General features: G+C 37.1%; 1 protein-coding gene across 1 annotated transcript in view; it reads left to right on the top strand.

The window, feature by feature from the left end:
- The window catches only part of PTPRR (protein tyrosine phosphatase receptor type R), a gene marked incomplete at its 5' end in the record, with an annotated part of 254,829 nt that overhangs the window by 113,796 nt on the left and 113,427 nt on the right, over nucleotides 1–27,606 (top strand). Inside the window, 2 exon segments of the mRNA XM_082666172.1 lie at nucleotides 24,311–24,424; nucleotides 27,397–27,552. Of these exon segments, the coding sequence (XP_082522298.1) occupies nucleotides 24,311–24,424; nucleotides 27,397–27,552 (270 nt within the window).

Below are 27,606 nucleotides of genomic sequence, written 5' to 3'. Positions count from 1 at the left end.
ATTTTTGGCAACTAAGTTTCTCAACCAACATCTTCTACAAAGATTTTTCAATAATGTGATTACATGTGGATTTTTAAAATTCCATATATGCTTCCCGAATCTTCTTTTGGTACCTGTGAAGTGATCTAGAGACAACATAGCTCACTGAATTAGTCACCCTCTCCTCTCTCATCTCTTCATTGTTAAATAGTTCATTAGTAAGGAAATGTGATTATCCTGTGATATAGGAGTTAGTAGGTGTATAAAATCTAGGGTAAATTATAATCTTAATAAGAGATATAACAGGAAAGTTCGCAAAGAGACAAAGCATCATTTTCCATACTAAGCAGAGTGGGTCTGCATTTGCTTGCTTCCTGCAGAATAGACACATGACATAATAGAACAATTGAAGTTACAGTAGGAAGTCCTGGTTATGAGCTCTGGTTCTGCCACTTTTTGTTTGTCATTTAGGTTTTTTTAATTTTAGTTTCCTTGTCTGTGAAATAAAGGCAAAAATATCTGCCGAGCTTTAAAATAGCAAAACAAATAATGGTAATATTTAGTGAATGCTTACTAGGTTCCAGACAACATGATAAACATCTTAGAAGCTTTATCTCAATTAATCCCCTTAGCGGACCTCCAAGATATGTACAAAAAACTTACACAGAACACAAAAACCTGCATATGGATGTTTATAGCAACTTTATTCATAATTGCCAAAACTTGGAAGCAAACAAGATATCCTTCAGTAGGTGAATGGATAAATAAATTTGGGTATATCCAGACAATGGAATGTCACTCAGTGCTAAAAAGAAATGAGCCAGCAACCCATGAAGAGACACAGAGGAAATTTAAATTCATATTATTAAGTGAAATAAGCCAATCTGAAAAGGCTACAGACTGTATGATTCCAACTATATGACATTCTGGAAAAGGCAAAACTATGGAGACAGTAAAAAGATCATTGATTGCCAGGGGATAGGGATAAGGGAGGGATGAATAGATGAAGCACAGAGGATTTTTAGAGCAGTAAAAATATTCTGTGATACTATAATGGTGTATATATGTCATTATTCGTTTGTCAAAACCCATAGAATATACAACACCAAGAGTGAACCCTAATGTAAACTATAGACTTTAGATGATAATGATGTGTAATGTAGGTTCATCAGTTGTAACCAGTGTACCTTTCTGGGGTGGGCAGTTGGGGGGATGTTGTTAATGGTGGAGGCTATGCATGTGGGGGGGTTTGTAGGAGATATATGGGAAATCTTTGTACCTTCCACTCAATTTTGCTACGAAACTAAAACTGCTCTAAAAAAATCGTCTTACAAAATACTGACCTTGATAGTGGTTAAGAAAGTACAGCAAAGTCATCTAGTTATTAAGTGGAAGAGCTATGCTTCAGACCCAGACCCTCTGACTCTGAATTGCTGCACTTATCTTGTGTGCTATACTGAATAGGAGATAATGTTCAAATGTATATGAGTGGTATTAACTCTGAAATCACTGTGGTTATTTTCCTCTGAGATATGTGGCTGAAGCTAGTCATTTCTCAAAAAAAGCAACTGCATTCTCTGTAACCGTCAACTGATATCATTTCCCAGATATACATGGTGACTTTATATTTTAAAAATCTTGGAAATTAGCCCAACATTGTAAAATTTTATTCAAAAACCATTACTCAGAATTATTTTAATGTCTTTGTACCACTTTACAAATCTTAACATATTTATATAGTTATAAAGCATACCATACTTTGCATTATGCTTATTTTACCTAATCTTAAATTATGCATCTGCTTTATTCATTCATTCAAAAGATATTTATTGAGCTTCTGCCATAAGCTAGTCATTGTCTAGACTCTGAATCATCAGGAAGCAAAATAGCCAATATCCCTGCTATCTTGAGTAATACTTCCTAGTAGGGAGAGAGTATTATATATCAATGATGAAAAGTGCTGAGGGAAAAAAAGCAGGCAGGGTAAGGAGGCAGACAGTGACAGACAAGATGATATTTTAAAATTGTCTGATTATGGAAGGCATCTTTGAAAAGGTAGTATTTGAGTAGAGATCTGAGTAAAATGAGGGTGTGAGCCCCGCATATGGTTCCTAACAGTGAGATAGTAAATGCAAAGGCTGTGATGGGAGAGGGAGTTTGCTGTGTTTGAAGAGCAGCAAGAAGATCAGGATGTGAGGAGTGAAATAAGAGAAAGAGTAGTGGAAGATGGTGGCTGGGATGGGTCAGAAGGGGATGTGGGATGGGGAGGAGGGATGCTGTTAGGGAGATCAAGCAGGAACTCTGGAGGGGTTTAATTTTTATTATTTTAAAGTTTTCCTTCCAGTTTTTTTGAGATATAATTGATATTCAGCACTGTATAAGTTTAAGGTGTGCTGTATGACTTTTTGACTCACATACATCATGAAATGATTACCACAAGTTTAGTGAACATCTATCATCTCCTATAGATACAAAATAAAAGATATGGAAAAAACTATGTTTTCCTTGTGATGAGAACTAAGATTTACTCTTAACAACTTTCTCATATAACATACAGCACAGTTAATTATATTTATCATGTTGTATATTACACCCCTAGTACTTATTTATAAGTACTAGGAAGTCTGCACCTACTTATAACTGGCTGCACCTTTTGATTACCTCCCCCAAGACCCCACCTCTGATAACCAAAAACTTGATCCCTTTTTCCATGGGTTTGTTTGTTTGTTTTTGAAGTGTAATTGACCAACAACACTAGGGTAGCTCCTGGTACACAATATGGTGATTCAATATTTCTATACATTGCAAAATGATCTCCAGGATAAGACTAGTTACCATCTATCTCCAAACAAATATATTGTATAATTATTGACTACATTCCCCACACTGTACATTTCCATGCCTGAGACTCATCTTTTTGCAACTGGAAGTTTGTACCTCTTAATCTCCCTCAGCTATTTCTCTTATCCCCCCCACCATCCTCCCCTCTGGCAACCACCTGGTTGTTCTCTGTATACATGAGTCTCTTTCTGTTTTGTTGTGTTTGTTCATTGATTTTGTTTTTTAGATTCCACATATAAGTAAAACATACAGTATTTGTCTTTCTCTGTCTGACTTACTTCATTTAGAATAATACCCTCTATGTCCGTCCATGTTGTCACAAATGGCAAGATTTCATTCATTTTTATGGCTGAGTAATATTCTATCATACATATTATCATATATATTATTATTATTTCTTTTTCTTTTTCTTATCTGATTGCTGTGGCTAGGACTTCCAATACTATTATGTTGAATGAAAGTGGTGAGAGTGGACGTCATTGTCTAGTTCCAGATATTAGACGAAATAATTTCAGCTTTTCACCATTGAGTATGATGTTAGCTGTGGACTCGTCATATATGGCCTTTATTATGCTGAGGTATGTTCTCTCTATACCCATTTTGTTGAGAGTTTTTGTCATAAATGGATGTTGAATTTTGTCAAATGCTTTCTCTGCATCTATTGAGATGATCATATAACTTTTATTTTTCAGTTTGTTAATGTGGTGTATCACATTGCCATGTGAATATTGAACCCTCCTTGCATCTCTGGGATAAATTTCACTTGATCAAGGGAAATGTATTTCCATGAAAGTGTATTTTAATGTATTGTTGAATTTGGTTTGGTAATATTCATATTTTGTTGAGAATTTTGCATCTATGTTCATCAATGATATTGGCCTATAATTTACTTTTTTGTTGTCTGGTTTTGGTATCAGGGTGATCCTGGCCTTGAAGAATGAATTTGGAAGCATTTCTTCTTCTGAATATTTTTTTTAATAGATCGAGAAGGGTAGGTGTTAACTCTTCTTTAAATGCTGGTAGAATTCACCAGTGATGCCATCTGGTCCTGGACTTTTGTTTGTTGGGAGTTTTTTTATTATTATTATTACTGATTCAGTTTCATTACTGGTAATTGGCCTGTTCATATTTTCTATTTCTTCCTAGTTCAGTCGTGGGAGATTGTATATTTCTAGGATTTTGTCCATTTCTTCTAGGTTGTCAATTTTATTAGCATATAATTGTTCATAGTAATCTCTTATGATGCTTTGTGTTTCTGTGGTGTCACTTGTAACTTCTTTCTCATTTCTGATTTTATTGATTTGGGCCCTCTTTCTTTTTTTCTTGATGAGTCTGGCCAAAGGTTTATCAATTTTGTTTATCTTTTCAAAGAACTAGCTCTTAGTTTCATTGATCTTTTCTATTGACTTTTTAGTCTTTACTTCACTTATTTGAGACTTTTCTTGTTTCCAGAGGTAGGCTTGTGATCCATAGATTTTGGATCACTGTGTTTTTGTTTTCATTAGTCCCCAGGTATTTTTTGATTTCTTCAGTGGTTTATTCATTGTTTAGTAGCATATTGTTTAGCCTCCACATTTTTGCACTTTTTTTTTGCAATTGATTTCTGGTCTCATTGTATTGTGGTCAGAAAAGATGCTTGATATGATTTCAGTTTTCTTCAATTTACTGAGACTTTTTTTGTGGCCTAGCATGTGACCTATCCTGGAGAATGTTCCATATGTGCTTGAGAAGAATGTGTGTTCTGCTACTTTTTGGATGGAATGTTCTATATATGTCTACTAAGTCAATCTGCTATAATGTGTCATTTAAGGACAGTATTTCCTTATTGATTTTCTGTCTAGATGATTTGTTCATTGATGTAAGTGGGGTGTTAAAGTCCCCTACTATTATTGTGTTACTGTCTCTTTATGTCTGTTAATGTTTAGTTTATGTATTTAGGTGCTCCTATGTTGGACACATATATATTTACAATTGTTGTATCTTCTTGGATCAATCCCTTTATCATTATGTAATGTCCTTCTTTGTCTCTTGTTACAGTCTTTGTTTTAAAGTCTATTTTGTCTGTTGTAAATATTGCTACCCTGGCTTTATTTTCATTTCCATTTGCATGGAATAACTTTTTCTATCCCCTAACTTTTAGTCTGTATGTGTCTTTAGATCGAAGTGAGTCTCTTGTAGGCAGCATACAGATGGGTCTTGTTTTTGTATTCATTCATCAAATCTGTGTCTTTTGATTGGAGCCTTTAGTCCATTTACATTTACAGTAATTATTGATAGGTATATACATGTTGCCATTTTGTTCATTGTTTTTGGATTGTTTTTGTAGTTCTTTTTTGTTCTTTTCTTCTTCTTTTGCTCTATTCCCTTGCGATTGATTACAATCTTTAGCATTATGCTTGGATTCTTTGCTCTTTTTGGTGTGTCTATCATAAATTTTTGGTTTGTGGTTACCATGATGTTTATATGTAATTATATATTATATATAATTATATATAACATAATAATTATAATTATATATGATTATTTGTTGATGATCTCTTAAGTTTGAAGGCATTTTAACAACCTTGCATTTTTTACTCTCCCCCAACTTCACATTTAATGTTTTTGACATATTTTACATCTTTTTGTTTTGTGTACCTTTTAACTACTTATTTTACATATAGATGATTTACTACTTTTGTCTTTTAACCTTCCTACTAGCTTTATAAGTAGTTGTTCTAGTACATTTACTATATATTTGCCTTTTGCAATGAGAGTTGTCCCTTTATAAGTTTCATATTTCTACTTGTGGCCTTTTCTTTTCCTCTTAAAGAAGTCCCGTTTCTTATAAAGTTGGTTTCATGGTGCTAAACATTTTTAGCTTTTGCTTGTTGGTAAAACTCTTTATGTTTTCTTCAAATCTGAGTAATAGCCTTGCAGATACAGTATTCTTGGTTGTAAATGTTTTCCTTTCATCATTTTAAGTATATCATGCCACTCCCTTCTGGGCTGCAGAGTTTCTGCTGAAAAGTCAGCTGATAGCCTTATGGGAGTTCCCTTGTACATTACTAGTTGCTCTTCTCTTGCTGCTTTTAAGATTCTCTCTTTATCTTTCATTTTTGCCATGTTAATTACAATGTGTCTTGGTGTGGACCTCTTTGGGTTGATCTTGTTTTGAACTCTCAGTGCTCCTTGGGCCTGGATGTTGGTTTCCTTTACAAGGCAAGGGAAATTTTCAGCTACTGTCTTCAAATATGTTCTCTGCCCCTTTATCTCTCTCTTCTCCTTCTGGGACCCCTATAATGTGAATGTTAGTGTACTTGATGTTGTCCCACAGATCTCTTAAACTGTTCGCATTTTTTTTTTACTTTTTTTCTTTTTTCTGTACAGCTTGAGTGATTTCATTTCCTGATCTGTACCTCTGTATCACCTAATCTACTGTTAATTCCTTCTAGTGTATTTTTTATTTCAGTTACTGTATTTTTCAGCTCTGTTTAGTTCTTCTTTATATTTTCTAACTCTTTGTTAAAGTTCTCACTGCATTCATCCATTCTTCTCCTGAATTCATTGAACATCTTTTTGATCATTACCTTGAACTCTTTATCGGGTCGATTGCTTATCTCCACTTTACTTAGATTTCCTGTTGGGGTTTTATCTTGTTCCTTCGTTTGGAACATATTCCTCTATTGCCTCATTTTGCCTAATTCTCTGTGTTTATTTCTATATATTAGGTAAAGTAGTTATATTTCCTGATCTTGGATGAGTGGCTTTATGTAGGAGATGTCCTGTGGGGTCCAGCAGTGGAATCCATTGTGGTCATCAGAACTATATGTTCTTGGGGTGCCCCCTCTGTTGGCTGCATGGGCCCTTCTGCTGTGGCAGGGCAACTACTGTGGGCACACTGGTAGTTGATGCTGGCTCCCAGCCTGATTGGTTGCCAGGCTCTGCCTTGTGCAGAGGCTGCTGGTCACTGGTGGGTGGTGTTGGTCACAGAGCAGCTGGCCATGGGCCTGGATCTTGAAGTTGGTATTGGCCTGCTGGTGGGCAGGGACAGGGCCTGGGGGAGGTACTGGGGCTGGTGTCAGCCAGCTGATGGGTGGGCTGGGTCCCAGTGTAGCTGGCTGCAGAGCTGTGGAGGTCTTGGAGCTGGTGTTGACCTGCTGGTGGTTGGAGCCAGTCCTGGGCCCTCTGGTGGACAAGATGGGGTTCTGGGACAACTGGGGGGCTCAAAGGGACCCAAGGCAGCTGGCCTGGTGGTGGGTGTGGCTGTGTTCCTATGTGGCCAGCTCCTTGGCCTGGGGGCTGCCAGAATTGGTGCCAACCAGCTGGTGGGTGGGGCCAGACCCCCTCCCTATAATAAGCTATAGGGAGGATTCCAAAATGGTGCTTGCCAGCATGTGTCCTTGTGGTGGAATGAGCTCCCCAAAATGGCTTCTGCCAGCATCTATCCTGCAGGGTGAGTCCCTGTTGCTTCCCACCTCTCCAGGAGGCTCTCCAAGATCAGCAAGTAGGTCTCACCCAGGCTCCTTTCAAATTACTGCTTCTGTCCTGGATCTCAGAGTGTGTGAGATTTTGTGTGTGCCCTGTAAGAATGGTGTCTCTGTTTCCTACAGCCCTCTAGCTGTCTTGAAAGCAAGCCCCATTGGTGTTCAAATCCAAGTATTTTGGGGTTTGTCTTCCCAGTGCAAGAACCCCAAGCTAGAGAGCCTGATGTGGGACTTGGACCCCTCGATCCTATAGGAGAGCCTCTGAAATTGTGATTTTTCTTCCTTTTGTGGGTCACTTCCCTGCGGGTATTGGTCCATATCGCATCTCTACCTTTCCTACCCATCTCATTGTGGTTCCTCTATATCTTTAGATGTAGAAGATCTTTTCTGCTGGAAAAGAGTCTTCAGTCTGGAGTGGTTTTAGGAAGGTCCTGACATGATCTAATTTATGGTTTAAAATTACTTTGGCTTTGCACAGAAAATCAACTCTAGAAGTCAGAGTGGAAACAAGGAGACTGGTTAGGAGGCTATTGCCATAGCCCTAGTGAGAGATGATAGGAGTTAGGGTGGTAATGGTGGAAGTGGTAAGAAGTGGTCTTCTGAATATTGTTCAATTGGAGTTACCAATTGTAGGGCATGAGAGAAAGAAAGGAGGCAAAAATAACACCTGTTTTTCTTAACAAGTAAGATTGAAGTTGTCAGTTGTGAAGAGGAAGAAAATTGAAGGAGGAACAGATTTGGGGTGGAGGTGGGTAGGGTAGGAATCAAGAGCTCAGTGTCGACAAGCTCAAGTTAACCATCTAAGTGGATATGTCAGGTATGCAACTGGGTATACAAGACTTGAGTTCTGAGGGCAAGGTCCTGATTAATTTTAGACTGTGGTTTAGAAGAAAAAGAAGACATGAAGAATTAAGGACTGAGCCCTCCAGTATAGAGAGGTCAGGAAGATGAAGGTGTAGCATCCTGGAAGCTGGGTGAGGAAAGAACATCAGGGAAGAAGAACAAATTATCTGTGTTGAAGGCTGCTCATAGGTCAAGTAAGATGGAGATTGAGAATTGACCACTGGATTCAGCAATCCTGGTTTAATATAGCAGGAGCCAATATAGGGAGAAGGGAGGTGGAATAGAGGAACTGGAAGAAGTGAATACGGACAACTCTCTTTAGACCTTTGTTTGAAAGGAGAATAATGAAAAGCGGTGATAGCTGGACAAGGAGATCTTTCAGTTTGACTTTTGTTTTAATAAAAGAAGTATTGTAGCATATTTGAAAGCAGATTAGAAAGACATGATAGAGAGGGTGAGCTAATGATGCAGGAAAGAGAGAGAGAATTATACAATAATTACCTGCCCTTGATGTACCATAATATATTTATCCATTTGCACCAATGTTCCTTTAAGTTGCTTCTGATGTTTTACTATAATACTGCAAAGAAAATCTTTGTGCCTGTTTATTTTTTTATTCATTGAAATCATTTCCTTAAGATAAATATTCAGGTGGGGAATTACTGGATCAAAGATCATGAACATTTTTAAGACTCTTGACAGTACCCTATTGCCTTAAAAAAAAATTTCCCATGCCTCCCATAATGTATAAATGATTAAGTTTTATTCCAACCTTGCTAATGTTATGCCACATATCTTGGTGGCCATAGTTTATGGAATCCCTATACTGTTTCAACTACGCTTTTTCTAACAGACTGATAGCTCCTTAAAGACGGAGATCATATCTTGAAATTATCTTCATTCTCTCCTATTTTTTAAACCAAATATTTCACTAATAATAATTATAATAATCATTTATCTGAAATCCCTCTGTGTTAAAGCATAATGGTGTGCATATGGTGTAATGTGGAAAAAATTATCAATTATGGAATCAGACCAACCTGTATTTGAACACCACATTCATTACTTGGGTTTTGCCTAAATCACTTTAATTTCCCTGTCAATTAATAGATTAATGATAATGCCTGCTATTTAAGTCCTGGTGAGGGTTGAAATGAGATATCTGTAAAGTCCCTAGCACAGAGTAGGAAATTTTGGAGGAAATAGTGAAACTTTTAGAAGAACTTTATCATGAAAATATCTTGTGAACATATATTTTTTTAAAAGACAGAAAAAAAACTCTTCAGCAACTCACCTTGTCTATAGCCCATAGAGTGCTCATATTATTGTTTTGCTAATGGCCATGGAAAAAAATCATGCGTTTCAATTCTTATAAACTGTTGAAACAGCAAGCACCTGGGGTACCTCTTGGGACTGCACAGGCTGCTACAGTAGGCCTGGGATCAGCAATGTCTCTAGAAATAGTACCAGGCAGTTACCTCCAGGTGACTGAATGAGGCTTCATCTCAGCACGTGAGCTTAGAAAGCTTTACGATTAGTCCAGCTTGCTAAGGTGAGGAAATAACAAAAGGAGAGCAAATGGAAGTCGAACTTACCACAACATTCCAGTCAATTTCCAAACAGGTAAAAGAATCTTTCATGACATTTACAGTGCTAGGTTAAGAGGGTGAATATTGCGATTTCTGTCTGTATCTGTTCCTGTGAGCGTGTAAGTCAGCAGAGAGTCTTTGTGATATCCAGGGAAACAACTTTAGCCTCAAAGTTTGAAATTAAAATTAAATGCTATGCAATTATTCAATATCTCTGAACAGTAAAGACCTTACCACCATCACAAGAAGTTTCTTATAAAAAATTTTGTATCCATCCTAAAGAGAATAGAATTACAAATACATTCACTTGGACAGAACTGAAAATTTTCATAAAAGGTATTGAGTGGAGCAGCTATTTCCTTGGCTTTGCTTGGTGTAGTCCCTACACTGACACTAGGGAAAAGATGACCCCTTGCATTTATGATAACTAGAAAAGGAAAGGGGAGCTAACAATGGGCTTAGTCACTAAATCCAGACTTTCTATCATACCGCATCTTGGGGACCCTGCCTTTGCACGTAGACTTCACTAAAAGACTAGTCAGTATCTTCCATTGTAATCGTATGTGGGGGACCAATGAATGTAAGTGCGGGACAGGAGACATCCCCCGTCTAATTCCCAACCGGGGACCTCAGCTTTGTTGTTTTCTACCGGTAAACCAAGACCCTTATTATGAAAGCTTGGCTGTCCTCATAAGAATTAGGGCTCTCATTAAAAATTATGTGTGAATTCATTAGTTAATCTGTACAGAAAGTGCTATCCTCAGATGAAAAGCCTCACAAAGTACTATTTAGTTCACTTAAGTTTATTTCAAAAAATATGTATTGAGTTCCCACTGTGTTTTAGGCATTGTATGAAGTTCTGGGTGTACAAGCATTAAAAATAATAATTTAGTTTGAGTGTTTAAAGATAATATAGTGGTTCTGGTGTTGGTACATAATTATGGATTATGGGCTTCCCTGGTGGCGCAGTGGTTGAGAGTCCGCCTGCCGATGCAGGGGACACGGGTTCATGCCCCGGTCCAGGAAGATCCCACATGCCGCGGAGCGGCTGGTCCCGTGAGCCTTGGCTGCTGAGCCTGCGCGTCTGGAGCCTGTGCTCCGCAATGGGAGAGGCCACAACAGTGAGAGGCCCGCGTACCAAAAAGAAAAAAAAAAAAAAATTATGGCTTATTCTGATTTTATCTGTGGTCTGCGATGATGAATAACAATGTCAAAAAATAGTGCATCTGGTGTTTCCATCCATCTTAATCATAAAATTGGATTAACTTCCTGTCTGATTCAATGTTGCAGAAAACAATCATCAAGATGCCCCAAATATATCATTGGATTCAAGAAGTCAGTCTCTATTTGCCACAAAATATAGCGCTGTCAGGTTTTTGTTTTTTGTTTTTTTTTGTATGTCTCTAGTGTGAAACATGAGGAGATAATAATGCCAAATAATGGCTTGGCAATAATTTCAAAGAGGGGTTTAAGGTTTAGCAGCAAGATTTTAGATTAAAGAGAAATAAAAGTTTTTAGTGATTTTCTTTTAATGTCTTTTTAATATGAAGAGGACTAACCTGTTTAAATCTGTCATTTAATAGAAATTAAAGCCTTAAAGAAGATGTGGCTTCTTAATTTTGTACACCAAAATATCTTTCCCTACAGCTTCCACAGTCTTAAATTTATTTTTTAAATTGCTGGTGTGAATTATTCAGTTGATAGTTGATGCTAGATTGTGTTATATGATATTAGCCATTTCTATATTTAGCTGTAACAAGGAGGAATAAGAGTCATATAGTCTCCTTTGTTTTTCTGATCAATCCATGTACTTCTGTTTAACAATTTAATAATTAGCTCAGAGATATAGCAATCCTAATAAATACCATGACCCCAATTATGCTGAAAGGAAAAAAAAGAGTATTACTGGGAAGATCGAGAAGTAATAACAGGATGAAATTGGCACAGTCATGCTGTGCATTAAAGTTATGCTGCAGACAACCTCACTCAGAATCTTTATTTTCCAGAAATGAGATGGTTCTCGGAGTGCTAATCACAAAAATAACACATTGTGGAAAATTATACACTTATTATTTTGGCATCTCATTCTGCAGATGAAAAAAACCGCAAGAACATTGACTAAAACTTATTCCACGTTCTCTCTGTTCATTTTTAGTTATGCAGAAAATGGTTAATTCCCATCGTGACAGAAAAATCAAGATTACCGAGAATAAAAGTTGAAAGGACACTAAATCATAGAGTTTTTATTTGCATCCCCAAACACATGCCAATAAACCTCGTTTTATTTTACCATGTTTCTTGGGGAATTGGGTGGTTCACCAGCAGAGTGAAAAACAGAATCCTATTACAGTCATTGAAGTGAAACATAAACTACATCATGGAGGGAATGGAAATGAAAGTAAATTTATAACGTCCTTCCAGGGATGTTAGACTCCAAACCACCCTTTTGATCAGACTGATGTCTGAGAGCCTGTGTGGTCTCCCTGCCACCTCACAGTCCAAGATTTTGCATGTGAAAAAGTCGAAATTCCCGAAAGAATAAATTCCTGTTGATTGAATACAAGCCCATGAAAATAAAAGTGAGCCATCTCCCTACTTTACCCACATCTGGAATAAAGTACCCAGTAGCCTGTAACGATTGATAATTTCTTCATTTTTTTAAAGTAGTATTTATATACTTGGTGGCTTGGGACAGTATCACTTTTTGACTATGAAGCAAAGTGCTTGAAGGATTATTATTTTGCCTTTGGACATCTATTTCCAAGCATCCCTAAATGCCACTTAGAAGTCAGTTTGGTCTCAATTCTTACTGGATACGATAGTCAAATGTCTCCTCCATTTCAGAAAAGCTGCATGAATGGAGCGGTCACAGCTGTGGTGATTAGAATTTCGTCATCCTGACAGGGCTGGTTGTAGAAACCTGAATTTGTCTAACCTCGTTTTTCAGGCAACATTTGCCTGAGCTTTGGGCTTTTGTCCAGAGAGTTTCTGCCTGGCCTCGATTCCAGCCATTTTCCACTCAAACTTTTGGTTACTGTGTCTGCCCCAGCATGAGAGATACTGAAGGAAGCGGAGAGTAACAATTTAGAGGAGACCAAAAGAGAACACAGGAATAAGAATAATGGAGAAGAAATAATATTCAGTACATAATCAGGGGAGATGAATGTGGAAATTTCTGTTGACTTGAACATATAATAATGAGACTTGAAAACTCTTGTTAAAAGCCAGTGACTTGCTATTATATTTGTTTACTGTACTCAGGATAATATCTATTTGTGGATAAATCATGATTTTCTCCTGTCTCCAAAGAACTTTATATTAAACCTCTATATTTATATTAAACCTCTGTTTTCCTCTATTTCATCCATTTAAGGGTAAATGGACACAAAATCACAAAGTATGGGAATGATAGTATCATAAAAGTACATAAAGTGTTATTTTCTAATTTTTGGAAGCCTTATCTCCTCCATTGAATTTGTACTTGGAAAAGTCAAGACCTTAACCATTTCATGATTTTTTAAAATAGCTAATGATAAGGATGGGGGTTTACTCAAAATTATATAGAATTTAAAGTTTTCGGAACAATGTATAAAAGTTCTTAACTTAATTGCTGAAGTATAGGAATCTTTAAAGGCAAAAGAAAAGATTTTCTTACAAGAATGTTATTAGAGGATGTGAAAGGGAACACTAATTAAGAGGTACTATTAAAATAGAAAAGAGAGATTAATGAAATGAAGAAATAAATAGCTTATAAAAAGCTTTTCAAATGAGTAGGATAGGGCTTCTAATCTAAGTCACTAAATTTGACTGTTTCAATATTAATATTTAATTTGTTGTAGTAGAGAGAAAAAAAGAAAAGGATGATGAATATGAATTTGATTCAGTAGCTATAAGGAGTCTTCTGTACAATTTGGGATCTGATCTGATAGCTCACACAGCCATGGTTAGAAAGGATGGATGGAGTAGGGAGTAAATAGAAGTAGAGATTCTGGAATCAAAGAACCCTTCTTAAAATGTGCTATTTTAACCTTAAACCTCAGGTATATATTCTTCCAAAAATTATATCACTTTAGCAAAATCAAATTGTTTTGACCATTGCTTTTTCCTCTGACCTAGATTTCCTAATTGACTTTTGGCTAAAACTCCTTGATTGTTAAATCAGTAAATGTAAGCACTGGACGTCCAATCAGGCCACTTCTTTGTGTATTAATATTATTACTGTTCCAGGAAATAAGTATAAGACCTTCATTTAATCAACAAAGTTGCAACTCAATGTCCCCTTGTACTGCGTATCCAAAGAAGCAGATCATTTAGTTGTTTTTAACATCAATGAAGGATAAATCCATATCTTTAAGCAAAGTTTATGGAGCCCTTTTTATCTGTCAGTTTTAGCTGTTTCGTGTCTGATAACTTATGTGATCCTCAAAATCCCTGTGAAAGGGATGCAGTTATCATCTCCATTTGACAGACAAAGAAACTGAGGCCCAGGGAGAGTTAATAATTTGACCAAGGCCACTCAGCCCAGGCTAAATCCAAGTCTGTCTTACTAACCCATGCTCTTAACTATTATAGTGTGTCAAAGTTTTCTTATTTGGTATTTGCTCACCTACCTGCAACTTCCAAACACACAATATTTAAAGTCATGTACATTCTCTCTAGCTATTAGAAAACAGAGTAGGCAAAAGCTTTTAAATGTGTGAGATCATAATTCAAGAACCTCCTGAATATCTCCCTTGTCCACTAAGTCTTTCCTTTCTAAATGAGAAATTTAGATACTTTTTCTCACTTACTACCAATATGCATTTAGTTCCTTCATAAATTGTTTTAACTGATAAGCTGATCGATTGCTTTAGCAGGCCATAACTACAACAGAGCCCAGGATGTGAGAAACTCATGAAGTTGGCATTGCAATTGTTTTCAAAACGTCTCAAAACATTACTCTGACCAAAACTAGTGTCGGCATATCATGTGTTAAAAGGGGTAGCTCATCACAGTGTAAGGATCTTAAAAAGAAAGATTAAGTCACCTGAAGTACTATTGCTATAGTATAAAGCTCAAAGTTCCTCCCACCTGAGGGAAAAAGATTTTTCTATCTATTTACCATCTTATCTTTCTCCTTTGTCCTCAGCAAAAATTGGTCGTGGTGTTCTGCCTGTTTTTTCAGTATACAATCACATCTTAACCCCCTCAAAGTCTCAATATACACTAATGACACACTAATTTTATTTTATGAGTATCAAATTGTACTAACCCTAAAAAACCCATTAAATGACCCTTTGGGACAAAAGAAAGTCTGTGGAATTGTACCCTAGGCACCCGTATATCCACACAATGATCCCACACTTTCAGATAAGTTCCAACAAAGACTCACTTGGCCTTCCAGTGGATTGTGGACCACATTTTGAGAATCACTACTTGAAGGCCACCAATTAGTCCTCATCAACAAATCCAAGAGCCTTTTCTTGGTCTGCATTTTTCTTAACCTTCAGCAGCATCTGGCAGTGTTGACACACTTCTTTTGCAAGCTCTGCTCCTGACTCCACAGCACCATACACCTGATTTTCCTCTAACCCTGCTGCCACTGTAAATATCCACGCTGAAATCAAGGTCAACTAACATGAAAAGATTTAGAGCCTTTTTGCCTTTTAGGGGTCTGGGCAACAGAGTGCAATGTAACGTCTAACTTTGTGGTACCATGAGTTGGTGTTTGAGGGGCATACGAAATAGCATCCCTCTTCTCCTGACTCAGAAAGACAGAGGAAGCAGACCTGGGGAGATAAGAAATATAACTTTATTGCTGATAGAGCTGCTGGAGATGTGACTTAGGAGCATGACAGTATACTTCTATGGCTGCCTCTCCTTCTTAGGCAAATTTACCCACCAGTCACAGGAGTACTGGCCAACCGTGGCCTCACCTAAAGGGACAGAGCCTTTGCAACTTACTTTACTACTTGCAATGAGAATACTAGGTTTTGGGCTTCCCTGGTGGTGCAGTGGTTGAGAGTCTGCCTGCCGATGCAGGGGACACGGGTTCGTGCCCTGGTCCCGGAAGATCCCACATGCCGCGGAGCGGCTGGGCCCGGGAGCCATGGCCGCTGAGCCTGCGTGTCCGGAGCCTGTGCTCTGCAACGGGAGAGGCCACAGCAGTGAGAGGCCTGCGTACCACAAAAAAAAAAAAAAAAAAAAAAAAAAAGAATGCTAGGTTTTAGTGTCTTTACAGGCAAGAAGACCCCAAAAGGAAAGCACAGAGCTACACATGCCCCAGTATCTCATTCCAAATGCACCAATTATACAAGTCACTTCCCTCCCCTGAGGAGACAGAGGAGGGAAGGCACCAGGACGATTACTGTATTTGAGCTGCCACCACACAGAATAAAACATCAGCGTTGGGGAATAAGTGTTTCCTCCTAACATCATGGAAAGAGAAAAGCCATAAAAATGTGATAGTTATGGCATCACATTAAAATGGATAAACATTTGTATGACTATATATTAGATATACATGGGTATATATATGCATTCTACATTATATTACCTACATATCAGAAAACAGCTAACACTAAAAGCACCACAAGCTTTATTTCAGGATGACGGAATAAAATATTATGCATAATATTTATTTCTTTTTCCTAATTCTTTGCAGTTTCTAAATCTTCTATCATGAGCATATTTAATTTTTATAATTAGAAAGATAAATTTTAAAACTCTCAAATTAGTCACAAGAAATAGACACTTACACTGATTAAGTTTGAGTGCCATTGACAACCAATATAGCACATGACTCAGAAAACTTATATTGATTTTGCCTATTAGAAACAAGTTTCAAAGAATTGGTTAGATGAGATAAACTGTTTTTTCCCTCCTGAACTGTGTAGTAGTCAGAGTATCAGAGGCATATTAATAACAAGCCAAATATAAATTGTGTTAAATCTACTCATGTTTTTTGAGTGATTAGGCATTTCAAGTGAACTACTTAACCAAATATTAACCTCCTCAAGAGCTTATAACCCTGGTTTTGTAACCCTTTCTACCCCTATCATGGAACTCAGATTCTTCCAATTACAGTTTTTGACCCTCAGATAATGTGGGGCTTAGGTGAGCTGACCCCACGTGCAGTCGTATATCCGAGTATAACTTTACAGTCGGCCCTCCATATCCGAGGTTCTGCATCCTTGTATTCAACCAATCCTTGCACTGGGTAGTGCTGTAGTACGTATTTAGTGAAATAAATCTGTGTATAAATGGACCCACGCCTTTCAAACACATGTCATTCACAGGTCAAATGTAGTAACTACGCAACGTTGAGTATGATGATTTATGCATTCCTTCATTTCACAAAGATTTATTCAATACCTACCAAATGCCAGGCATTGTTCCAGGTCCTGGAGATATAACAGAGAACCAGAATGGCAAGTTGCCACACCAGTGGAGCTCACATTTTAGTAAAGGGAGATATGCAATAAACAAAAAAATAAACAAGAAACTGTTAGATAGTGATAAATGATATGAGGAAAATAAAGCAGGGTGATGTGATAGGGAATGGCCAGGCTGGGAAGGCCTCTCTGAGGAGATGACATTTAAACTGAGAGCTGAACGATCAAAAGGACCCACCATACAGTGGTGTTGAACATCTCTCCAGCGGGCAGGCAGATGCCAAGGCCATGGGGTGGAAATAAGCACAGCTTGTCTGAGGAACTGGAAAAAGTGTGGAGTGGCTTGAGAGGGAGATAGGAGATGAAATTCAGAAGGAACAGAAGCCAGATAAAGTAAGGCCCTGTAAGCCATGTAATTGAATTTAACTCTAAATGTAATAGAAAGTTATTGGAGGATGTTAAAAGAGAAAGGGAGATGAACTCTTTGGGAGAAATAGATTTTAAAATGGATAGAGAAGATCATGAAACTATAAACGAAAGTCTTGTGTCACTTCCTGTCTGAAACAGTTAAAAGAGGGCATCACAAAGAGTACACTGGCACAACTCAGAAGATAAATGAAGGTAATAATAAAACACACATTATAGAATCAGAATCACATTAGAAACAAAAGAATTAGATCAGAGTCTGCTGAAAACATACAAGGATATAGAGCAGACCTGAGAAAATTTCAGTTGAATAAAGATATACAAGTGGTAAGAGGCAATAAGTACATAATGTGGCTAAAGAGAAAGAATATAAAATTGCATAATGTGTCCTTAAAGATGAACCAAAAAATATTTAGGAGAAAAATCATTCAAATATATAATAGGAGAAAATACTTGTGAAATAAGGAATCTGGTATATGTAGACTTCAAGAGCATACTATATTGCAGAAACTATCAAACCAAGGAAATATCCTGGTGAAGTTTTTTAACTTTAAAGACTCTTGCGAGATTGCAGGCAGAAAAAGCAAGTTATCCAAAAGACAGGCTAGCCTCAGGCCAGGGTATTCTTTGTAGCAATTTTCAAAGCCAGAAGGCATTGGAATAATAGCAGCAGAGTTCAAAGGCAAAAAATAAAAATAAAGATTGAATCAGGAATTTAATATTCAGCCAAGTTGTCATTTATTGTCATTTATTGTTAAAGCCACTATAAATACATTCTCAAGTGCCTCAGGAAACGTAGCACTCACGAACCCTGCTTGAAAGAAGCTTTTTTGGTAACGACATCCAGCTAAATAAGAGATACATCAAAATAAAGAATTCAGGAATGGCTCACCCTTCTAAAAAAGAGCTGATCGTGATCATGACTATTTGGATATGTAACTAATGCTATAGACTTTAAAAATTATAATTACAGAATATATTCATCAGTGTAACTAATGCTAACCTGATCCTAATGTTTTAGTGACTTAATGCAGTAGAAGTTTATTTTTAACTCATGTTACTGTTTAGTGAGGAGCGTTGGGCAGGGCCTCTGCTTCATGCAGTGATTCGGGTCCCAGGCATCTTCCTTTGTGTGGGGCCACCGTTTTATTACAGGCTTAGGGTCATCCTGGAACCATCCAGCTTGCAGACAGAGGGAAGAGAGGAGAGAGTGGAGAAGACTACCTCAGACTGAAAATATCACTTTACTTTCATTTACACTAATTGGTGAGCACTATTACATGGCTCCACCAAGATATAAACGGGCTAAGGTTCCAGGAGGAGACAATCGGTTTGGTGAGTAGTCTCTGTTATAAAGAATATAATATAAACACCATAAAATATAATAAGACAACAATAATAATATAATTATAAAAACTGGAAAGTGATCATGAGAATTGGTGGGAAGAGATGTACATTTTCTCACTTTTCATAGCAGCAGTTAATAAATACTTTCTGAAGTTTATATATCAAGAAATAAAGATTAATATATATTATCATGCAATATTTAACATTATGATTATAGGCACAGGAAGAAAAAAAAATATAGAACAACCAAAAAAACACCAGACCACTTAGCAAAAGACAGAAAACTAAGGAGGTATAAAAACAAATTTGAAAAGATAGCATAACATAAAATAACAAAACACATTTAGATCTTAAAATAATAAAAGTCAATGGGATAAGCTAAACTATTAAAAGTAAGAAATTATTAGATGAGACTCAAAACATATTCAATAACAGTATATATTATGAATACAGAAATGCATCTCAGATATATTTCATATATTAAATATATTAATATATCTCACTTATATATTAAGTGAAAAAAGCAACTTATGGAACAACATGTATAGTTTAATCCTATTTGTATTTAATAATAATAAACATGTATAATAAATACATATTATTTTACATTCTATATGCATCAAAAATATTTGGAAGAATACACAAGAAATAGTATTGTTTGTTGTTGTTTGTTGTTTCTGAGGATTAGAATAAAAGGTTAGGAGAAGACAAGCATGCTTTCATTTTTTTACTATGTATCTTTCTGTACTTTATATTTTTTGTAATAAATATGAATTTTTTATTATAAAAATTTAAACAGAGGATAAGTAAAGTCCAACATAGAACTGAAAGCTGCAAGCAAAGGAAGGGGAAGGAGAGGTCATGGAAATCTGACAGAATGGTGCTCGAGCTGAGTCTCCAAAGAGAAGGAAGAAGGCTTAGCCAGTGATCCACATACGCACTGACCCAATACAAAAAGACATGGCATGTTTAAGACACCTTAGGTACAGCTGGAGTATAATGTACATGGTGGATAGGTTTGGGAGGTAAGACTGGAAGGACAGGACAATGGCAGTGAACCAAGGAGTTAGGACCATTCATTAAAAAATGAGATTTCCTCAAAGTATTTTAAGCAGAATAGTGACTTAATTGAGCCAGAATGTTGCACAGGTCCATATGAGGAATGAATTAGAGACCATAGAAGATTGGCAACCCATGAAGATTCTATTCAAATAGTCCAGATAGCCATGATAGTGGCCTGAACGAAGATGGTGGAAATACAGATGAAGAGAAGATGGATTCAACATTCAAGAGATTTTTAGAGGGTAGAATAGACAGAACTTGATAATTAATTGGATGTTATGATGGTAGGGTGAAAGATAAGGTAAAAGAGTGAGTCAACATGACTTCAAAATATGGTACTTCATCACATTATATGAAATATAGAATTAGAAGTAAATTTGATTGTGGATGAGGAGAGGGGAAAAAGATAAGTTCAGTTTGGGTAATACCGAGTTTGAGGCATAAGTGGAACATTCAGGTGGAGGGAAACAGATGTAGGACTCTGAGAAAGGTGGGAATGTGAAATATGGAAATAAAAATCATTAGTATGTAAGTAATAGTAGAGGACAACACAGAGAGTTATAAGAAGGGATTGGGTGATGGTGTAAAATGCCTCCAATAGGTCAGGGCTTTCTTCTTTGTTCAGAGACAGAGAAATTTTTGCTTTTATTCCTGGGGATCACTTGCCAATCCAACTGCTGGCCATAAAGGGGAGACTCCTTGCCAAGAATAAAGTTAGAGATCCCGAGTAGCAGTGAGCACACGTTAAAGTTAGAAGGAGATGAGTGGATTCCTCCTGACTGGCTTGGTCCTGAAGGAAGCTGGGTTTGTTTGTTGCTGTGGGGAATCGAGACTGGACTTCTTTGAGGAGCTTTGAGGACATCTTTTTGGCCTTCCTCTCCCTAATGGGGCCACTGGGTGTGATCTTGACTCTTACTGGGGGTGATCTTGACTCTTACTGGGGGTGATCAGATGACAGACCAGGCTACCTTATAGCATCAAGAGGTAACTAACATTTGAAACCTGACCCCCTCTCCGGCAAAAATAATTCAACTGTCCTTTAAATATAAATAGCTAAAAGCCAATCACATACTTAAAGTTTAAACATAATGCTGGTGCCTAAATTCAAGTACTACATTTTAATCAGTTTCCTCAAGCTGATTTATGTCTAAGGCTCATAGGCTTCAGCTACTTTAGTGGACTGTCTGGTGACCAAAGAAAGAAAGTCATATTACACAGTGGTATTTCCTTTGTGGGAGGAAGCAGAAGTGGGTGAGGGGACATGGGCCCCAGATAAAAGGAACTGACTCAGGAATCTCTTTACAAGGCAGAGGTCCAATAAACTTAAATACAGATGGAGTCTGAAATCTTTGAATTTTCATTATGTTTATTTTTTCTGTGTGTTTATATATTTGTAATATCAATACAAATACTCATTTGTTTTTGGATAGTAACTCTATTTGTATAATTCATTACTGTGAAGTGGCTTAGCATTTACCTTTGGAAAGAGCATTATAATCCCTTTTAAAGTTAAAAATTTCAGTCATTTGTATGTTAAATAATAGAAATGACCAAATGGGTTTAGAATAAGACTAAAATATATCTTGTACTGTTATATGGTAACTTTGAAGTTGTGACACTGTCATTGCCATGGAAATTTATATTCTATCATAGTTGTTATGATCTCATCTAATAGGATGAGAAGAAGCTATGTATTTCTAGCATCTATCCAGGAGGAAGGTGGTAGCATATATCCTCTTATTATAGGAAGTCATATTTATTTTATTTTCTCTGAAATAAAATTCTCGTTTTGTCTAGGATCCTTTCTTTTTCTCAAATTGTGATCATACCTAGTGTCTGTCATGTATTAGGCCCTCAAATACGTATTTTTTTGTTTGTACTGTATTTTAGCATCACTATTTTATGGTGAATAGTTAGAAATACATGTATGTGCTCTGGAATCAATCCAGCTTTTCACAGGCAAGCAGAGAACTGAGGCAAATTATTCAAATGTTTGATGCAATGAACCAGATGATTGCAGTTTTAATCTAATTATTTCAACTCACTTCTTCATTTTAGTTAGGGAGTCTAAATTTCTGTTTTAAATGCACTGTTCTACCTTCTTGGAAAGTTGCCATTTTGAGTGATTTTAAATCTTGAGTTCCCATTTCACTTCCATACACCATTTCGATCTAAGGAAGTTAGACTTTAATACTGTTTCCACAGTTACAAGCTTCGTTAATCATGGCCCTGGGAACTGAATTCTCAAGTGTGTGCACAACCCCCTTGACTCTCAGTTCCCAGTATAGACCATTGGCTCCAAATCCTGCCCGTGGGAATCAAGGGCTGTGCCTGCCTGCTCACCCTGCCTGACAAACACTGCTGGTGAGCCAGAAGTCAGTGGTTCCTCAGCAGTGTTTGCAGAAACCAAGGAACCCATCTCTGCAAAGAAACTCCAATCTCTTAGCAATTTCCACAGACTTACAGAGCTGAAAGTAAGCTGCTGCATAAAAGGAAACCTCTGTTTCTCGGAGCCACCAGGTGGATTTAGTTTTTCTAATCTCTTGGATTTTCCATAAAGCATGTTTCCATAAAACATAAATCATGCTTAAAAGTATAATGTTTTTCTCATTACTGCATTTCCATATCCTACTCATCCTTCAGGATTGAGCTCAAGTCTTACTTTCTGCATGAAAATGTGTTTTTATATATTGGAAACATTTTTAGACTAGAGAAAAGTACAGAGGATAATATAGCAAACAATTGTGAACCATTAGATGACTTTTAGTTAATAAAAAAATTATTACCGATGGTGTTAATGTCACTTTTCTGCCTACTCCCAGCGTAATTCTCCTTTTCCCCTCCCAGGAGCAAGTTGTACCTTATAGTTGGGGTGCTGGGTAGAATTTTCAATAGTTCTTCCCTTTTGTGGATCTCAATTTTTTGCCAGGAGTCCAGTTCCAGCAGCCTAACGTGACCAAGCTCTATGGCCCCTGCCCCTATGCAAGTATTAAAAGATCCTAATGTGCAGCAGCAGTCTAGAGCTTTAGCTGGGTCTGCCATTTTGACTGGGAACCATTATATCTCTTTTGACCTCCTCAACTCCCTCTGATTCCTGTAGCAATAAGTATTTGGTCCAGTTTCCAATCACTTATTTTGTACCAACTTTATGTATAGAGGATTTATTATTTCTTAACAAAACTATAAATTATGGGAAGAGTATTATTCTTCTTCTACAGCAAACTGGAGAAGGTGCTCTGAGAGTTCTTACACTATAGTAGGTTACACTTGTAAGCCAATCTCTTTTTTTTTTTTTTTTTTGGTACGCGGGCCTCTCACCGCTGCGGCCTCTCCCGTTGCGGAGCACAGGCTGCGGACGCGCAGGCTCAGCGGCCATGGCTCACGGGCCCAGCCGCTCCGCGGCATGTGGGATCTTCCCGGACTGGGGCACGAACCCGTGTCCCCTGCATCGGCAGGCGGACTTTATCACAGAAGTGTGTACATAGAAGTGTGCCTCACTTTATAGAACAAATGATATTGCAGACATCCAACAGTTACTGATAACCTACTATGGTCAAGTTAGCAAATTAAGCATTATAAAATAAGAAATGCATATAAAGGTTTGGTTTCCCCACCTTGTAAAGTATCTGTTTCAAGTGATTATGGTGCATTTTTGGAAATACATAGTTAACCAGTTTATGTTGTAAATGTAATCATAGCACCCGTGGCTTAAATTAAGGATGTAGTGTTAATTGCATAACTTGATTTATATTTTAGGAATTTTAAAATATTTACTTGTCCTTTTCCAAAACAACCTGAAAATTAAGAGTGTTTGTCCAAGCAATGGAATAAGAATTGTTTACCTTAGATTTAATCATCACTTCCATTGACTTCTTTACCAGAGTTTGAAAATGCATTATTGCAGCTCATTCTTTTGCCTTGCACTGGCAGCAAATCACTATATAGAGAAACTGCCAAGTCTGGTGTTACGGAACTTACACAGCATCTTCCTCTCTGTGGCTGTGTGTGAACACAAATTAAAGATGTCCTCTGGCTTGGATTACTGAAATATACTTGGCTGCATATTACATTCTGTCATCTGGACTTAAAGCAAAATAAACCAACACACATTTCAGTGAAATTCTTTATGAATTGATCATTCATATGATTCTTGATTATAACTAGACAAATTGCATTATTATACAATATACCATCTTCTTAAGTAAGACCATTTAAAATTTCACATAAAATGTCCCTATAATTTTTTTATCTGCATTAAAAATGCAATAAAGCACGATGAGTGTGAATTTCTCAAAGTCACAGGAATTGTTGTGGTCAGTCATCCGTCAGGAACTGAATGTCCAAAATCAAAGATTTACTGTAATTTGAATTTTTTATTTTCCAGACACTGCAAGTGGATGTAAATAGGCTGAACATAACCTTGCTTCGGATATTCCGCCAAGGAGTGGCCGCAGCTTTAGGACTCTTGCCCCAGCAAGTGCACATCAATCGCCTCATTGTAAGATGCCAACATTTCGCATTCCCAGATGACAAGCTTTGATCTTTATTGCAGGACTCAAGAATAATGAACAGTAATTAAGAACACCCATGCTATAGTTTTATGGTCCATGAGCCAAATCTGGCATGACACCTGTTTTTGTAAAGAAAGTTTTATTGTAACAGACCACACCTATCTGTTTACATATTGTCTAAGGCTTCTTTCACACTACAATGGCAGAGTTGAGTAGTTGCAACAGATTGTCTAAATTAAAAGCTAAAATATTTGCTGTCTGGCCCATTACAGAAAAAGTTTGTCAACCTTCTCGTAGTTCAAGACTAGCTATCCTGGTAGGTATGAATAGAAGGGCCCAAAATACTTGTCTCACCAACCGGATACTACTCCCAAAATATTCTCCCTAAGACGGAAACCTTCTGTATCAGGTAAGGCACTGTCTCCAGACAGCATCTATTAAAATCCCTTCAAGTATATCAGGTTGAGGGACTTCCCTGATGGCGCAGTGGTTAAGAATCTGCCTGCCAATGCAGGGGACACGGGCTCAATCCCTTGTCCAGGAAGATCCCCACATGCCGCGGAGCAACTAAGCCCGTGCGCCACAACTACTGAAGCCCGCGTGCCTAGAGCCCGTGTTCCGCAACAAGAGAAGTCACCGCAATGAGAAGCCCGCACACCACAACGAAGAGTAGCCCCCGCTCGCCGCCAACTAGAGAAAGCCCACGCAGCAACGAAGACCCTACGCAGCCAAAAATAAATAAATAAATAACTTAAAAAATATATATACATCAGGATGAAGGATAGTGAACACATAGGCAGAGGATTTTGAATAAAGAAGAACCATGCTTAAGGACAGCAGTCCAAGTACAATGCAAGAATAGCCTTGAAAAAGTCGAGAGAAAACTTGGATGGGTATGAGGTGGGGATGAAGGAAGCCCAAAGGACCTTTCGTATAAGGCTCACTTTAGACCGATCTATCACCCACATCCTTTCTTTCCCCCTTCTCCTCAGTATTTAGGGACCTTGATATCATTCAACTACATGTTCCCATCTGCACTTGAAGGTGGGTGTGAGCAAAGAAAAGCAAATTCAAATCTTAACGACTTTCTCTTTGTAAAAAGCTAATTATCCGAGATTCCTGTGAAAAAGGACTTTAGAATCATTTTAACAGTTTTAAAATTGTTCTTAATTTCCCCTGCATTAGAAACTTAAGCAAGGACTTCTTGTTCTCCTTGCCTTAAATCCTTACGCTCCTGCTTGAGTTCAGTTTTATACTGCATCAACACCTGCATTTCCCACTATGGAGAAGAATTTGCTTTTATTTTGGTTTAGAATTTTTGTTTCTTTTCACTTTTTTTCTGTGTGGAGGGTGAATTGTTTTCGTCCCCATAACAACTTTTGTTCTGTGAGTCAGCTATTTTCTGGGACTAAATAAGCTTTAAAAAAAAACAAAGTTTTTAACTCAATAGCATAGAAGAAATACAGCATTTCCCATTATCATGAAAGAGTGAAATAGGTTATTTATATCCACAGTGTACCTTGCTCAAGTGAGAAGTGAGGTATTATAGATGTCTTAGATCTAGATCTAGATTTTATATATATACTCAGATATCTTAGATATACTTTTACATATATAGATTTAAAGAGCATAATAGCTCTTTGAAAGGATAAAAGAGGGATTTGCCACACCCAGAGAGGGATATGCATATCCTCAGAGAATGTTAGTAGCATTTATGCATGTCTATTTCTAAGAGTAGTTCTTATAATAGTTTAAGTTATAATGATACCTGAGGCAGCAGAGTACGGTGATTAAGAGCGTGTGCTTTGGAGACAGACACAGAATTCTACTCCATTTCCAACTTGGCCGTGTCCCAGCTCTATGACCTAAGGCAAGCTACTTAATGTTCCTTCATTTACAAAATGAAATAACTTAATACCTCTGTCCTGGAGATAACAGATTTAAGGCACATGGGAGCATGACAAGCCCAAAACAAGTGCTCTCTTCCTACTATTGTTGTTATTAGGTCATAAACTATTTAAATTATTATAAACATGTTTCACATCAGTATTATGCAACATTTAGTCATTGTCTGTTGTTCACTGCAAACACGGGAACATTTTTCCTGGATGACTAGTAGTACTCCATTTTATACGTGGCTGAACTTCTGATAAATTGCATTAAAAGAAAACTTTCTAAAAAAAAAAAAAATTTTCTAGCAGGAGAGAACTCCATGTATCAAAAAGAAAAGACTAACAATTTTCTTTTATAAGTGCTTTGTATAAGTTGTCAAAGAGAATCTATCAAAGGCAGTGTCATTTTTGTGTAGTGTTTGTTTTTTATGGGTATGTGGCATATCAGCCATTTAAGGTAAGAAATCCTCTCTCTCTGTTTCAGGTAATGAGGTCATACTAATAGGAAAGTAACATGATATCATTGCATAACATTGTTTCTACCAAACAATAGATCTTAAAAGTGTGACTTATTTAAGGTGAAGAACAGGATCAGAGAAGCAACTTCAAAGACAGCATCACCTTCCTTAGTCCAGCCTTCACATTAATACAAGTTATAAAAAATATATATATGGGGTGGTGATGTCTAATAATTGTACTGTTACATCAGGTTTTACTTAATTCATTTAATTGATTTTAAAATGCTTCTTTAAACACAATTACTCAGGAACCATCTGAACAATATATCTCAAAAATTACAATACCGAATGGAAAATAAACCAGCATCGAATGAAATATAAAATTACAAAGCTAGAGGTGTCAACTAATTGAAAGGCCATTTGAAGATTTCGGGCTTTGGGCTGCTAATATTAAGTGTACCAGGAATACCTAATAAAGGTGATCTCCAAGATGTCTTTTAGGATCCTAAAGCTCTGATTTTCTTTAATGTTTCTAGAAGGAAGTCAAAAATATTTCCCAAAGTTGTTTAAAATGTCTATTAACATATACAAATGATCTGCTTTTACTAGGGAAAGAAGAACAGTGTTGAACTATTTGTGTCTCCCATAAACGGGAAAGCAGGAATTTCTGATGCTCTGCCGTCTGAGGAAGTGCTGCGTTCACTTAATATCAATGTTTTGCATCAAAGTTTATCCCAGTTTGGAATTACAGAAGTCTCCCCTGAGGTAGGCTGTTTCATGGAATATTTCATTTAAAAATTTGCACGGTTAGCATGACAT

Source organism: Grampus griseus (assembly GCF_964374135.1).
Source record: "Grampus griseus genome assembly, chromosome: 11".
NCBI classification, from domain to species: Eukaryota; Metazoa; Chordata; class Mammalia; order Artiodactyla; family Delphinidae; genus Grampus; species Grampus griseus.
Note: the sequence above shows the minus strand (reverse complement) of the source record. Positions and strands in the feature narration are given on the sequence as shown.